This window comes from Seriola dumerili, unplaced genomic scaffold, assembly GCF_002260705.1.
Source record: "Seriola dumerili isolate Sdu_G_001 unplaced genomic scaffold, Sdu_1.0 BDQW01000068.1, whole genome shotgun sequence".
In the NCBI taxonomy this organism is placed as follows: Eukaryota; Metazoa; Chordata; class Actinopteri; order Carangiformes; family Carangidae; genus Seriola; species Seriola dumerili.
The window spans coordinates 19,512,298-19,528,573 of record NW_019174323.1 but is presented as its reverse complement, the minus strand read 5'-3'; the positions used below and the strand labels follow the sequence as shown (position 1 = coordinate 19,528,573).

Genomic DNA, 16,276 nt, shown 5'->3' with positions numbered 1-16,276 from the left:
CTATGTGACTTAAATTGAGATAAAGCTTTGATAAAACCGGATATATTTTTATGATACCATCATCATGAAAACGCAAGTCATATGATGTCAGAGCAAATGCACTGATGATATGAAGCTGATGAGGAGATAAAAGATGGAAACATAACGTGTTGTTAACGGAGGAGGAGAGGACAAGTCCAGCAGTCAGAGAAGAAACGGAGACAGAGACAGACGTCTACCTGGACATGGATCACCTGCTGATGGTGCTGCTGCTGCTGTGGAGCTCAGGTAGGACTCTCCTTTAATGATGGATGTGAGACACATTCAGAACCACAGAGGAAAACACTGAAGTAAAACGGAGTGTAGAGTCTTGGCTTGTTTGTGTCTGTATGTTGGTGTGTGTGTTTGTGTGTGTATGTATGAGTATGTTTGTGTGTTGTTTTTTAGTGCTTTTACTCTAGCACTTTGTGGTAAATTGTTTGTATGAAAGGTGCTATACAAATAAAGTCTGATTGATTGACATTTATTGACTGAGTGGTTGGCTGATCGATTGATTTGTTGGTTGGTCGGTCGATCAATTGATCTATTGATATGAAACCACTTGGTTTTTAAAGACTTTAATTTTAATTCCTTTAAACCTTGTAAGACGGTCTCTTCTTCTTCTCTCCTGCGTTCCACAAACCAGAACTTTGGTTCTTTTATGAATGAAATGTTGTTGTAGTAGGAGACGTCTGCATGAGAGGGAAATGATTGAATGTAATATATGTTTTGAGTGTTTCATATATTTCATACACTGATGACAATGAACAGCAACAATCAATAGACCAGAACATAAAAACAATAAAATATAATGAAAAAATAAATCAACATAGAACAGCTGAAGCCCAAATTAGAAAGACTACCACCATCCTGTTCATAATGAGAGATAAAGACCAGATGGACGGAGTATGGAGGGGTTCTGGGGACTGAAGCTGCTGTGATGGATGTGATGGGCAGTGTTGCGCCACACTTAAAATGAACTAGTTCAAAATTCAGTTCACACAGATGAAAATGAACTAGTTCACATTAAAATATAATAAAGCCCGATATTCTTTTTCAACCTCCTTCTACCATCTATCACCAGCCCCAAATCATTGCCACTCCCAAACTAAATGAATTATTGTATACCACTGACACAGACATTAGTTCCATTTACAATCCATTTATAAATATGATCTGTCTGAGTCTTCACCTGTTTGTTCATAAAACTGCTTCAAATGCTCAAACAAACTGGCTTCAGCAGTAGCAGATGCGCCTGTACCACCTGTACTGCTAGCACCCGCCACGCTGGGCCTTGTCTATGGAGACGTTATGCGGCGTGCCGTAAAACTATCATAAAATGTGAGTGTTCACGTTCATCGTTTGTAAACTGATTCGTTCGGTTCAGCATTCACCAAAAATATAAACATGTCCAATGAACGTTCACAGATCTCAGATATTCACTTGTTGGATGTTTCTGTTCTGATTTTCTCCTCAGGACTCCGGGCTGAACAAACCTACAGCTCCACAGGTAAACAGAGAAGATATGAAGACAAATGAAGGTGGTGGGGGACGGATGAGTCAACAAAGTGTCTAACTTTGACTCCACAGACTTTTGTTCACATCCTGTTTCCTACTAACAGTCAGAGTTGGTTTCTTTTAAACCTGACGACAAAGCTGAGGATTTGTTTTGACCCAAACCACCATCTTCTCCATCCTTAACTTTAAAGGAGCAAAGTGTAAGAATTGGCCAACTGTTGAATTCATACTCCAAACAGATAGGGGGCAGCATATTACCAGAGAGTTGGGGTGTCCACTCCTATCGTAATAAACAAAGAAATGCACAGTCAGAATGCAGCGATGGTAAATGCTGATGACTGTGGACAGTTAGACACTTAATAAAGCTTCCAGTGTCCTCACAGTGTGTAGTGAACTTTCCAACCTTCCAGTCTTACCTCATCTCACAACTGTGATGTAAAGTCATTGTAATATGGTGAACCCATCGATCCACCACTGGGTCCAAACAGTCTGACTTTACGATCATCAATTATACAAAAAACAACTAGCTGACGGCAGAGCAAGAATACTCAAAGTTTATGTTATACAGCCACAGCTAAACCATACATCTACACCATTTAAATTGTTTGTTGGTTCGGTTTGTGTTGTTATCAGCTGTAGAGATCCAGTACATCTGCTTTGTCTGCTACATAAATTACCTCAATTTGGTAGATAGCTAGATGACGAGCTAACTGAGCTAGTCATATACAGCTATTCTAACTGGTCTGAACCCAGTATCAACAACCAGCTATCGTAGCTAACATATTAAGATAATATTATGCAATTAGCTACCTTTATAAGCTATCACTACATAGCTAACGTTAGCATTAACAGAAACGTTGTGAGTTCAGCATCAAACCTGGAGAAATCCTGGTGGGCCGCTGCATCACTGGGCTTGTGGACCGCCAAAACATCCATCAAGCCTTTACTGGCCCTGTCTGTCTCTTTACTGGCCCTGTCTGTGTGCCTGTCGTTCATTCATTGAGAGCTTCCTGTGTCTTCCTCTCCACGGCCTGAACACCAATGGTAACTCTTGTTTTGCTTCTGTTTCTATCATCTCTTTTCTTCACTGTTAAACAGGAAGTGGGTGGTGGTGGTGATGATGGTCACAATCGTTGCGTTTACATCATGTGTATGCGTAGACTCTTAGTTGTCTGTGTTTAGTTGTTTATTGTATCCCATAATCCTGTTTTTCTTCCAGGTGCTCAGTGTGGAACCACAGCCAAAGCTGACATCATGCTGTTGGTGTTGGAACCCTTCAGCGAGATCAACTTTGAAACCGTCCGTTCCTTTGTTGCTGACATCGTCAGAGTCTTTGACATCGGCCCAGACAGAGTCCAGATTGGTAATATTTTTACTATTACTACTATTCATACTACTCTCTCAGTACTGTTACTACTGCTGTTCCATGAGTATTCATAAGCACAGGTCCTGTTGGTTATACTACAACATTTAGTTAATGAAAGAAGTCTGAACCAAAGTTCTGGTTTGTGGAAAACAAATAAGAGACCTTCTTCCAAGGTTTAAAGGAATTACAATGAAAGTCTTTAAAAACCAGGTGGTGTGATTTAACAATCAGGGGTCTCCTGGTGATGGATGTGAATTTCTTGCCACCACACTTTATCTTAAAAAACATTCAGACCATTAAAAACATCAAGACATTTTCAAAATAAAAGATCATAAGAGTGAAGTCATTGAATTATTCCAAATAAAAAATCCCCCAAATTATGTAAAACAACATTTTTCCAAATAACGTGTTGTAGTAAAACCAAGAGGAGAGTATTGATGTGTGAAGTGACTTTGAAGGAAGACATTGAATATTTTTCAGTACCTGTTTTCAGTGTATCATTAAAATATTCATGAGTAAGTTAAAAGCGGTGACGGAGATAAATTGATCCAGTTTGAGTGTTTCTGTAATAAACTCCATCGTTAGCAGCAGCAGACTGGAAAGACAACAGGCCAAAGGATGAACACTGAAAAAGAAATACAACAGTGTATATTGTATTTGACTTTATTTCTTTGATATTCGGAGGTTCAGACAGTGGCTTTGTCTGTCTGGCCCTGCTCTGTACTGGTTTATATCTAGATGCTAGCTGTTTGAACTGTCACACAAACCATCATTCATTTACATGTACATCTCTCTCTCTCTGTCCCTTCACTTCCTCATCGTTTCCCTTCTGTCCCATGTTCCTCTGCTTTTAAACTGATCTTTGTTTTCTTCATCTGTTTATGTCTGTATCAGCCTCTCAACTTATTTATTGATTTTCCTCTAAGTCTGTTTTATAAATCTCATTGCTTTTCTTTTATTATTCTCCTCAAGCTTTTATTATGAAGCACTCTTCAGACAGATGTACATTTTGACATTTACATGAGACAACGATAATGACAACCAGAAAATAATAATGACAATAATAATAATAATAATAATAATAATAATAATAATAATAACAATAATAATAATAATAATAATAATAATAATAATAATAATAATAATAATAATATGAATGATGCTGGATCAACGTGTCCTCTGTTCTCTGCAGGTCTGAGTTGGTATAGGAACACCCAAAACACTGTGTGGGACCTGAACACCCACCAAACCAAACAATCCCTGCTGAGCGCCATACCCAACCTGAGATATGCAGGAAGAACAACCACCAGCACAGGTGATTTACCATTATGTTGTTCAGTCCACACCACGTTCACACCAGGGACGGACTGTGGAACCAGAGGCTCCAGTTGGATCTGGTCCCAAAGGATCCAAATATAGGAACTTTGAGTTTTTAGGTTCATTAGTGGAGGAAGTGAAGCTGTTAGTGATCAGTGTTTTGTAGAAAAAAATAACTAAAATAACTTAAGTGTGTATACAATAGTACTCCATATTAAAGTCTTTTTACTCTGTCATGTTTTAAAGAATTATTTCATAACTTTAAAAATATACTTTAGATAATTTCACTGTTATCAACACTGTTTCCACATTTTACCCAAAGTTGTTACTCTCTTATTCCCATAATCCTTTGCTCTAACATATAGACACTCCGTAAGAACTTTATTGATTCCCTGCATATGTACTAAATAATTAGACTGTAACTTGCAGACTGGAATCTAAAGTGCTGCCTGTCATTAATAATTGTAATGATGGAAGCAGCTCACTACAGAAGTTTAAGGTCCGTGATTGGCTATTTCTTACTGCATTGCATCTTGGGAGTTGTAGTTCACTTCCATCCATCAGTTTTTATATCCACAGGCTTCTGTCAACCAGATATTTTCTAACACAGTTGTTAGAAACTGCATCAACTCCTCAACTTCACAACTGAAAAGCCAAGTCTCTTGTTGTCTGTTTATTACTGTCATACAGGTTGGGCTCTGAACTACATCAACCAGAGGTTCTTTAAACCTCATGTGGGAATGCGTCCAGACTCTAAAAGAATACTTGTCCTGATCACCGGTGCAAAGTCCAGGGAAGACGCAAACCTCCCCTCACAGAACCTGAAAGACGACGGCATTGAGATCTACACTATTGGTGATTGACTTAGTTTGAATAGTGAGAAAACAGCAGAGCCTCAGAAAAGTTAAAGTGAGGATGAGTTCTGAAAAGCTCTGAAACTACAACACTTTACCACAAAAGAATTAAACACATTGAGATGAATTGAACACGCTACTTCCTGTTTGTCACAATGAAAACTTTAGCTAGCTAACCCTGTGAGGGACACAAAGTACTACATTTGTCATTTGTGTCAGTTAATGTTTCATGCCATGAAAATCAAGTGAAGCATGTTCCAGGTCTTTGGAAGTTGATTTTAACAGTGGACTTACTGAACTAAAACCAGGCTGCTGCCCTGAAGGAAGAAGGTCCAGATGAAAACATGGACTTGCTTTAGCACAGAGTCAGCAGGAAAGTAAAGTACATGATTTCTAATTCATTAGATTAACAATCAGTAAGGTTAGCCATGGTTTAGTTCAGGCTTCAGGAAAACACAGTTCTCTTACTTTGCCAACCAAACAGTTTTTTTGTTTGGGTCTCATTGTTGAGAGACAGTATTAACACAACATTATTCTTTCAGCCTGTGCATATTCTCATTTGTCCAGGTCATGGTATCCTAAAGGCTAGAGGCTTCATCGGTTCGTGTACACATCTGACCAGGCTGGGACTGGTCTAACTTACTGGTGTGGAGACCCAAGTATTTAACCTCTTGTGGGCGTTCACAAGGCTGATGATGTCATTGGTTTCTGTTTGTGCTCCAAGTGTCAACGACAGTCGTTTGCACGACCGTTGTTGGTGGGAAGTTGGTTTCGACTTCCTTAGTGCTCTATTGTGTTATAACGACAGTCGTTGGAGTCACTTGGGATCAATGACAGTCGTTGGCATGACTATCGTTGGTGGAAAGTTGGTTTCGACTTTGTTAGTTCTCTACGACAGTCGTTGGAGTCATTTGCCACTTGTGAACAGTTTTCTTTGAGGATAGATTGTTGAATCTCCTGGGAAGGGATGAAAGGGCAGCATTGTCTATCTCCAAGTTACAATGCTGCTTTTTAGGTTCATTAGTGGAGGAAGTGAAGCTGTTAGTGATCAGTGTTTTGTAGAAAAAAATAACTAAAATAACTTAAGTGTGTATACAATAGTACTCCATATTAAAGTCTTTTTACTCTGTCATGTTTTAAAGAAATATTTCATAACTTTAAAAATATACTTTAGATAATTTCACTGTTATCAACACTGTTTCCACATTTTACCCAAAGTTGTTACTCTCTTATTCCCATAATCCTTTGCTCTAACATATAGACACTCCATAAGAACTTTATTGATTCCCTGCATATGTACTAAATAATTGCATTGCAGCATTGTCTATCTCCAAGTTACAATGCTGCCCTTTCATCCCTTCCCAGGAGATTCAACAATCTAGCCTCAAAGAATAACAACTGTTCACAAGTGGCAAATGACTCCAACGACTGTTGTAGAGAACTAACGAAGTCGAAACCAACTTTCCACCAACGATAGTCATGCCAACGACTGTCATTGATCCCAAGTGACTCCAACGACTGTCGTTATAACACAATAGAGCACTAAGGAAGTCGAAACCAACTTCCCACCAACAACGGTCGTGCAAACGACTGTCGTTGACACTTGGAGCACAAACAGAAACCAATGACATCATCAGCCTTGTGAACGCCCACAAGAGGTTAAATACTTGGGTCTCCACACCAGTAAGTTAGACCAGTCCCAGCCTGGTCAGATGCGTACACGAACTGATGAAGCCTCTTGAATGAGAGGTGAAACGTCTTCCCAGACAAATAATCAAGTCCAGTTGCGTTTTGATTTAAAACTCCTTTATTATTCTTTCAGGTGTGAATGATGCTGACGAGAGTGAGCTGAGGTCCATGGCCTCTGATTCCAAAGAATCTCACATGTACTATGTCAAGGACGTCTCATTACTCCAGGACATCTTCAGCAACCTCACCATCAACCTCTGTAACATCACCAATAGCTTAGGTAGGTTTGGTTTTTATTCTTTACCATGCATTTGTACCATAGTGTCATTCTTCATGCCACCACAACATGGTGCCAAAGAAATAAATCTTCATACCCTACAAATAACTGCTGGAATAATATTTGTTGTGTCAGGGTTTTAATGAGGTCTCTCTCTCTGCAGACTCTGTCAGGCTGGTGGGAGGAGCCAGTCAGTGTTCAGGCAGACTGGAGGTGAAGTCTAACCAGTGGTGGTCCTCAGTGTGTGAAGTTGACTTTGACCAGCAGGATGCAGAGGTGGTCTGTAGGGAGCTTGGCTGTGGGGCTCCTTCAGTCCTCCAGGGGGCGCTCTATGGAGAAGTGGAGGCTCCAATGTGGACCAAAGAGTTCCAGTGTGGAGGCCATGAGTCTGCTCTCCTGGACTGTAGAAGCTCAGACTCAGCTAGAGCCACCTGCTCACCTGGCAAAGCTGTTGGACTCACCTGCTCAGGTAGAAGTGGGGCTGCAGCTTTTATTTGCTTCATTTCTGTTTGAATCAAACTCACTTTACTTGTTTCACTGATGACTCTCTTCCTTGTGTTCAGAGCCTGTCAGGTTGGTGGGAGGAGCCAGTCGCTGTGCAGGTACACTGGAGGTGAAACGAGGAGAGTGGGGACCAGTGGATGACTATTACTGGACCCTGAAGGCATCAGCTGTAGCCTGTAGAGATCTGGACTGTGGCTCTGCTGTTTCAACAAGAAGAGGGGAGTCCTCAAAGAGACCTCTATGGAGGATCAACACTGACTGTGTTCACTCTGGATTCACCCTGAGGGAGTGTTTATCATCAGATTCCTCTTCCTCCACCCTGGAGCTCACCTGTTCAGGTAAGTCCATCAGTGACATCATCTGTGACAGTGATGTTTAGTGTCTTTCTTCCTCTATCCCAGTGACTGTGGCAGAAATGTACAGTAACATGTTTTTTGTATTTGAGTGATTGAGGGTCCAAAAACAAAACATTCAATATTTCAACATGTTCCATAATCGTCTCTTCTTCAAGAAATCAACTTTCACACTTTGACCCTATTTGAGATTCAGGACCTGGTCTGTGAGTTGCTTTGATGGTCGTGTTGGTGAAAGAGAAGGAACTCATTTCTGGACATATGCTAATGATTTTAAAGTTCATAAAACAGTAAATAAAGTTCACTTTGAAATGTTAAATGTTCTGTCTCTCCCTGCAGACTCTGTCAGGCTGGTGAATGGGACCAGTCAGTGTTCAGGCAGACTGGAGGTGAAGTCTAACCAGTGGTGGTCCTCAGTGTGTGAAGTTGACTTTGACCAGCAGGATGCAGAGGTGGTCTGTAGGGAGCTTGGCTGTGGGGCTCCTTCAGTCCTCCAGGGGGCGCTCTATGGAGAAGTGGAGGCTCCAATGTGGACCAAAGAGTTCCAGTGTGGAGGCCATGAGTCTGCTCTCCTGGACTGTAGAAGCTCAGACTCAGCTAGAGCCACCTGCTCACCTGGCAAAGCTGTTGGACTCACCTGCTCAGGTAGAAGTGGAGCTGCAGCTTTTATTTGCTTCATTTCTGTTTGAATCAAACTCACTTTACTTGTTTCACTGATGACTCTCTTCCTTGTGTTCAGAGCCTGTCAGGTTGGTGGGAGGAGCCAGTCGCTGTGCAGGTACACTGGAGGTGAAACGAGGAGAGTGGAGACCAGTGGATGACTATTACTGGACCCTGAAGGCATCAGCTGTAGCCTGTAGAGATCTGGACTGTGGCTCTGCTGTTTCAACAAGAAGAGGGAAGTCCTTAAAGAGACCACTATGGAGGATCAACACTGACTGTGTTCACTCTGGATTCACCCTGAGGGAGTGTTTATCACCATTAGATTCCTCTGTCTTCACCCTGGAGCTCACCTGTTCAGGTAAGTCCATCAGTGACATCATCTGTGACAGTGATGTTTAGTGTCTTTCTTCCTCTATCCCAGTGACTGTGGCAGAAATGTACAGTAACATGTTTTTTGTATTTGAGTGATTGAGGGTCCAAAAACAAAACATTCAATATTTCAACATGTTCCATAATCGTCTCTTCTTCAAGAAATCAACTTTCACACTTTGACCCTATTTGAGATTCAGGACCTGGTCTGTGAGTTGCTTTGATGGTCGTGTTGGTGAAAGAGAAGGAACTCATTTCTGGACATATGCTAATGATTTTAAAGTTCATAAAACAGTAAATAAAGTTCACTTTGAAATGTTAAATGTTCTGTCTCTCCCTGCAGACTCTGTCAGGCTGGTGAATGGGACCAGTCAGTGTTCAGGCAGACTGGAGGTGAAGTCTAACCAGTGGTGGTCCTCAGTGTGTGAAGTTGACTTTGACCAGCAGGATGCAGAGGTGGTCTGTAGGGAGCTTGGCTGTGGGGCTCCTTCAGTCCTCCAGGGGGCGCTCTATGGAGAAGTGGAGGCTCCAATGTGGACCAAAGAGTTCCAGTGTGGAGGCCATGAGTCTGCTCTCCTGGACTGTAGAAGCTCAGACTCAGCTAGAGCCACCTGCTCACCTGGCAAAGCTGTTGGACTCACCTGCTCAGGTAGAAGTGGAGCTGCAGCTTTTATTTGCTTCATTTCTGTTTGAATCAAACTCACTTTACTTGTTTCACTGATGACTCTCTTCCTTGTGTTCAGAGCCTGTCAGGTTGGTGGGAGGAGCCAGTCGCTGTGCAGGTACACTGGAGGTGAAACGAGGAGAGTGGAGACCAGTGGATGACTATTACTGGACCCTGAAGGCATCAGCTGTAGCCTGTAGAGATCTGGACTGTGGCTCTGCTGTTTCAACAAGAAGAGGGAAGTCCTTAAAGAGACCACTATGGAGGATCAACACTGACTGTGTTCACTCTGGATTCACCCTGAGGGAGTGTTTATCACCATTAGATTCCTCTGTCTTCACCCTGGAGCTCACCTGTTCAGGTAAGTCCATCAGTGAGTAATATTTCCAATCTTCCACAGTAACATGCTATAAAACATTAAGAAGAACAAGTTTGTCTCTTTATCTCTACAATGACAGTTTGACCACTGATCTTCTGGAAAACAGCTGCAGGACATCTGGACCAAACTCAATTTAGAAACTGATTATTAACATTTAGCCAATCATCTCTTTGTTTACAGACCTGCTGGTTCAACCAATCATCTCTGTGTCCTCCTCCATGGACAGGGTCTCCAAGGCCCAGCAGCAGGGGTATTCAGGTGTGTTCATGGGCTCCAACTTCACCATCAGCTGCTCCATCCAGCCACAGTACCCAGGAGGCTTCTTCCAGCTCACTTTCACCTCCTCCGGCACAACACAGAACTACACCCAGCCAGCTGTCAATCACTCCGGCCACTTCCTGTTTCCTGCTGCAGAGCCCGCCCACCAGGGAAGCTACAGCTGTGTTTATCACATCCACGTTTTTTCTCATAACTTCTCGTCTGAGAGCCGTTGGCTGTCCCTCACTGTCTCAGGTGAGTTGAAGCACAGATGAATGGATTACTATTATATTATATATATAATTTATACATATTAAAAATGTAAATATTGTTTTTAAATGTCTTAAAACAAAATGATCTTTAACAGCAGTAAAATGTTTAAAACCTCCTTTTATTGTCACTTTGATAAGCCAATGAAGGAACTTTTAAGTCGTCGCCTGCTGAACCATTTAGCCACTGGACTACTTCATATATTTGTATTGTTATGGGGTCCGATGTGGGCAGCCAACATTTTAAAGATTTTCAAGTGAGTTGGTAAAGGTTCAGGGGCCTGTTTGTTTAGCTGTCTGTGGTGATTAACACTCACTTGTGAGATTTCAACCAGACAGAGGCCTGAAGGAGAAAATAACCAGGCTTCAATTCATCCTTTCAAACTAACTCTATACACATGTTGAGTCTGTCCAACATCATCAGTGAACAGAGTTCACAGAGTTTCTGTTTAATGCAGCTGTTGTACTCATGATGTCATGTGATCTCATGTGATGACTGAATGTGTTTCATCAGATCCAACAGGTCCAATCATCAGACTGGTCGTCCTGCCGCTGAGTCTGCTGTTGGTGATCGCTGTCATCTGTTTCATCCTTAAGGTACAAGCTCATCTTTGTTGACCAGCGGACTGTCTGACATGAAGCACTCAGCTTGTTTATATTGAACTGAAGACACTCACATCTGTGTGCTGCCATGTCTCTCCAGGCCACCAGGGGGCAGAAGCCAGTTCCACAGGAGACCATAGAGCTGGATGATTATAGCCTGGGTGTTTCCAGAGCTGAAGGAGGGCCGGCTGAAGAGGGAGGAGTCCAGGCAGCAGAGTAGGACCTCCAAGGAGCTCCTCTCACATCCAGATTTCTCAGCTACCACACAACTGTCCATCAGCTCAGTCAAGGATCTGACATTTTCACACAGACGTTCCCTTTAGAGTAGGGCTGCAGCTATCGATTATTTTAGCAATCGAGTAATCTACCGATTATTTTATCGATTAATCGAGTAATCGGATAAGAACTACTTTTGTCTTATTAAAGAGCAATAGAAAATATAAAAAAGAGAAAAGAACACATCTCTTAAAATGGACAACTAATTGGTTTCCTTTTAAGAAAAATATACATTTTATTGCTTACATTGCATACAATATTATCCGTCAAAAATAAACCCATTTAGTGCATTTAAGTGCCATATTACATTCTCAGATTTAAAGAAGACATTTTCTGAAATGCAAAAACAAATACATAGAAAAATAAGTAAGTCATTTCAAATTGTCAAATAGGCATTTCAAAAATGCACACAAGGCAAAAATAAAGCATAAATTAAAAAATAAATAAAATAATATTGCATTGCCTTGGTAAGTTGGTACAGCTTAACTGTCAGAACGACAGGTTTTAACCTTACTACACCTCAGACATAATGTAAACCTCTTCTTGGAGCACTTTGTGGCATTTCTAAGAGGCCAAAAAAAGTTCTGGAAGGATTGTCTCTCCTGGATGAGGCAGATAGTGTGTGTGTGTGTGTGTGTGTGTGTGTTTCTATTTCTATTTCTATTTGTGTGTGGCTGCATTCGTGTGTGTGTAAGTCTTTAAAAGGAGCATGTGGTGGTTGCAATGAAGAAAAGTGAGCATATCAATATGCTCAGAACTGAGGCTTGCCCTGCGCTTTGATGCAATGTTTCCTGCTGCAGAAAAAAGACGCTCTAATGGCGTGGATGTTGCTGGAATACAGAGCAGGGACTTTGCCAGCTTGACTGAACACTGATAGTCCTTGCCATCTTGCTGTGATCTGTACTGGCACATGCACCTGGAATGACCTTACTGGTGCAGTCTCAAAAGCAGAACTCTCTATGGACTTCTTAGGGCTTTGCACTAGCTGTGGAAGTGCCGAGAGTGCATATTGTTGTCCACTGAGAAAGGCCGTAGCTCCTTCAAATGGCTCAAGGGCCTGGCTCAGCTGCTCAGTGAGGTTCCACTGTTCAGGCTTGAGGTCAAGGTAGTGGTGTTTTCCTCTTTGAGTCACTGCTGGGTCTGAGAGTGCAGCAGTCACTGGCCACCTTTGTTCCAGCAGCCTGGATAACGTGATAAGTGCTGTTCCAGCGAGTACTCACGTCTTGAACCAGCATGTTCTGCGGCGTGCCCATTTGCAGCTGCTTATCCTTTAGTTTGGTGATGGCCAGTTCACTCTTCTTAGAGTGCTCAACTAGACATCTTACAGCAGCCACACACTTGGAAATAGCTTGGTGATTCTTCAGAGCGCTTTGCACAACCAAGTTCCGGGTGTGGCCTGCACATCGCACTGATGCCCATTCATGCTTTTCTGCCAAAATCTTCACTGCTGCTGTGACATTGGCACCATTGTCGTTAACAACAGCTTTGATTTTTTTCTGGTGGAATGTCAAATTTGGCTATAACATCCTCAAGCCACTCTGCAATATTTTGAGGCGTGTGTCTCCTCAAGAGGCATCATTGTCAGGCTGTTGGACTCCTTCTCCCAATCCTCCCCAAGAAAGTGACACATCACCCAAGATACGCCTCAGTAGCAACACTCATCCAAATGTCAGTTGCGCGTGCGTGTATGTACGAGTGAGTGAGAGAGAGAGAGGGGCATGTTCTTGAGCAAAACTTAGCTAACACAGGTACATCATAACTAGCCACCACAGGTTCTTAATTAGCCATTACATCTCTGGCCTGTCTCTTCGCCTTGCATCATGCTAGTTTCGATGTCTTTGTCCATTTTCCAAACCGCTCCATCAAGCCGGGTGTGCCTTCACTCACGTATCAACAGCGTAGGTAAATAACTTTGCATAAGCAACTGGCGGAAGCATGTTGTGCAACAGTAATAATCATTCGTGCGAAACAGGTTGAGTACTGGGCCCTCATATGGATTAAACGATTCTTCAATGTTTCTCAAAGAATTGTTTCAGCCCTAGAGTATCACTGAAACCACTGAAAAGCTACTGAGGGAGAAAATCATCTGTGGTTTTATCTCTTCTCCGTCTCATGTGATCAACCAACAGGTTGTTGCAGTCCAGAATCACTCCAAGATACAGCACTGATTTACAGGTATAGAGACTGAAAGTACAGGGAGGATGCTTTCTAATATATTGATATGAATCGTATTTCTTGATTAATAAACTTCATCCAAAGTTCAGTAAAGAGAAAAAACCTGAATCAGTTTCATCTTCAGGACTGTTGAGATTCACTGACGCTCTAAGGCTGAAGCAGAGCAGACAGGAGATCTGATTGGACCGTTTGTCACACACAAGTCACCTGATAATTCCTGATTATGTGTAAATAGTTGTATTTAGCCATTATTAACAGCTGTACAGTCCCTTCATGCAATTTTAATCTTAAATCGTGAATCTTAAACTTTCAATCTTAATAAATGAAAAGTCACAGAGTCAAATCAGATGTTTCATCTTTGTTTCACACTTTGACCACAACAACACCAAACTGGCTTTTCACAGCATTTGAAGTACTTTTTGTAAGTGACAGTTTTCTACAAACTAGTTTATCAGTGTTTGCCAACATTTTAAAGTTTTGCTTTGTGTCAGTTTAGCACACCTCTTCCTTTTTACAGTGAAAATCAATCAAAGTTTATTGTTCTGTTGTGAAACGAACACATAAAAAAGCTACAAAAGTTAAACACAAAAAGATAAAACTGCACTAATAAGAACACAGTTGAATGTGTTCATATCCAACTGTTGGTGCCGTCGTGTGATTCCAGGTCTGTTTGTTGCTTGCTTTTATCAATGGATGGCACTGTGAGAACTGATTTCAGGCCCATTCAGTCTATCTTCCATCACAAGAGAAATCAACAGTTTTCATTTTCCCCTCCAGCACCCACATTGTTTAAACAGCAAATACACTCACGCTGTGGTCTGAAGCCAGTGACGCAGTATTTCACTGTTATTTTAAGGACACATTGTCAAAAGAGCTTCAGATGTTTGGATGTTATTGGTTAGGGAAATACACATCTGATCCAGAATTCTGTATTTGTTCATTGCTTGTTGAAAAGATTCACCAAACAAATTTAACTAAATTCTTTGGTGTGGACATTCACTGGTCATTTGAGTATTGTGAACACTGCACTCACCCCTTGGGACGGGGAGAGAGTTTTTTCCTCTGAACAGCAAAAAACTCCTTCAATGTGAAAGAATTGGCCTGCGTGTCTGATTATCCAGTCAGTTTTGTACAGGCATGTCTCTTTCTCACCTCTCTGCCTGTGGCACCATTCACCCATCATCTCCTCATGGAGATACAGGGCTTTGCACTTTCTATTATTTTCTGTAAATAATTTACGCATGTAGAATGTCTCCAAAACCACTACGCACTTGATTATGATGCAGTGCTGCTGCACTGTGTTATGGAAATATGCTGCTTTAGTCAAAGGTAAATATGAAATATGAATTGAGTGTAGGCCTGTGATCTCTGCAGTCTGCACTTATAGCATTACTACAGCGCACGTTACACTGTAGGCTACAAAGCCGACCTTATCAAATCTTTCCATATTGCAGGACATCAAGACGCGATTTGCTTCTGTGTTGGACAGCAAAGATGTTCTCCTTGCCGCTGTCACGAATTTTAAACTGCAGTGGCTAAAAGAAGAAGAGCAGAGCGTGTCATAGCGTTTTGCCCTGGGATGAGCAGGATGCAGCGCTGAAGCAACAGATCATCGACCCCAGCAGCTGTGAAGATGACTTTTTTGCTTTTAATGAGGAGGATGCAGCTTTCTACAATTCAACCCTAGCCTGAACGTCCACATGATCCTGAACATAACTTTTCCTGAAAATAGGAGAATGTTGAAAAACCTTCCAGGACAACACAATATTTCCCATGACATTTAAAATTTTCTTTAATTTTCCATGTGTGAGACTTGAATGTAAATACTTGATAATTATTTATTACTCTCTGATTCAGCTTCCAAACTCTGACATTAGAATTATTTTGTTCAGACAAATCATTAATCATCTCTAACAGCTATCTTACCGAGGCAGATAGGGGTAGCTTACCGAGGCGGGGAAACTAGCTCACAGAGGCAGGTGCAGCTAGCTTACCAAAGCAGGGGAAACTAGTTTATAGAGGCAGGTGCAGCTAGCTTATGGAGACAGGTGCAGCTAGCTTACCCAGGCAGGTAAGGCTAGTTTACAGGGGCCGGTGCAGCTAGCTTACCAAGGCAGGGGCAACTAGCTTACAGAGGCAGGTGCAGCTATCTTACAGAGGCAGGGGCAACTAGCTTACCAAGGCAGGTGCAGTTGGCTGCCCGAGGCAGGGGAAGCTAGATTACAGAGGCAGGCGCAGCTAGTTTCCTGAGGTAAGCGCAGCTAGCTACCGAGGCAGGTGAGGCTAGTTTACTGATGCAGGTATATTGTATGGTCACAATTACCGTATTCCCATAAAAGTTATTTACTCACCCACTAGAAGCAATGAATTATGAATTATTATTAAAATATAAACATGAACATACATGGAAATATACTTTATATTTATAAAGAAATCTAAATCATCAATACAAAACAAAATTATATAACAAAACAAAAAAGAGGCAACTCACATTCCTGTGTGTTACACAATAATATCAGCAGGTACATTGTAAACCTATCTGGAGGTTAAATTAAGCACTGGACAGGGAGCTGCTTTCATTTCTCAGACTTTCATTATGTGTACAACATGCTGAAGGTTCCTAGATGAAATACATTGGTGGGAACCTTCAGTATGTTGTACTGTGTTGTGAGGACACAATAAAAGTCCAGGACACAACATGCAGTTGTCTGTCTGAGCCTCCAT

General features: G+C 41.7%; 1 protein-coding gene across 1 annotated transcript; it reads left to right on the top strand.

Annotated features, from left to right (window-relative positions):
- Positions 1-224: 224 nt before the first annotated feature.
- Positions 225-11,321, top strand: LOC111219687 (scavenger receptor cysteine-rich type 1 protein M130-like). Its single transcript, XM_022742404.1, has 15 exons — positions 225-267; positions 1,496-1,528; positions 2,756-2,899; positions 4,095-4,217; positions 4,910-5,074; positions 6,896-6,975; positions 7,175-7,508; positions 7,603-7,881; positions 8,236-8,541; positions 8,636-8,917; positions 9,272-9,577; positions 9,672-9,953; positions 10,152-10,484; positions 11,013-11,095; positions 11,202-11,321. Exons 1-15 carry the CDS (start codon positions 225-227, stop codon positions 11,319-11,321), a joined length of 2,913 nt encoding a protein of 970 aa, XP_022598125.1.
- Positions 11,322-16,276: the final 4,955 nt, after the last annotated feature.

Bases quoted from the DNA above. Each gene is read 5' to 3' on its own strand.
- LOC111219687 (XM_022742404.1), top strand. From the start codon at position 225: ATGGATCACCTGCTGATGGTGCTGCTGCTGCTGTGGAGCTCAG. The intron at 6,976-7,174 runs GTCTCATTACTC...TTGTTGTGTCAG, and splicing joins ACATGTACTATGTCAAGGAC to GGTTTTAATGAGGTCTCTCT. The intron at 9,954-10,151 runs GTAAGTCCATCA...CTTTGTTTACAG, and splicing joins CCTGGAGCTCACCTGTTCAG to ACCTGCTGGTTCAACCAATC.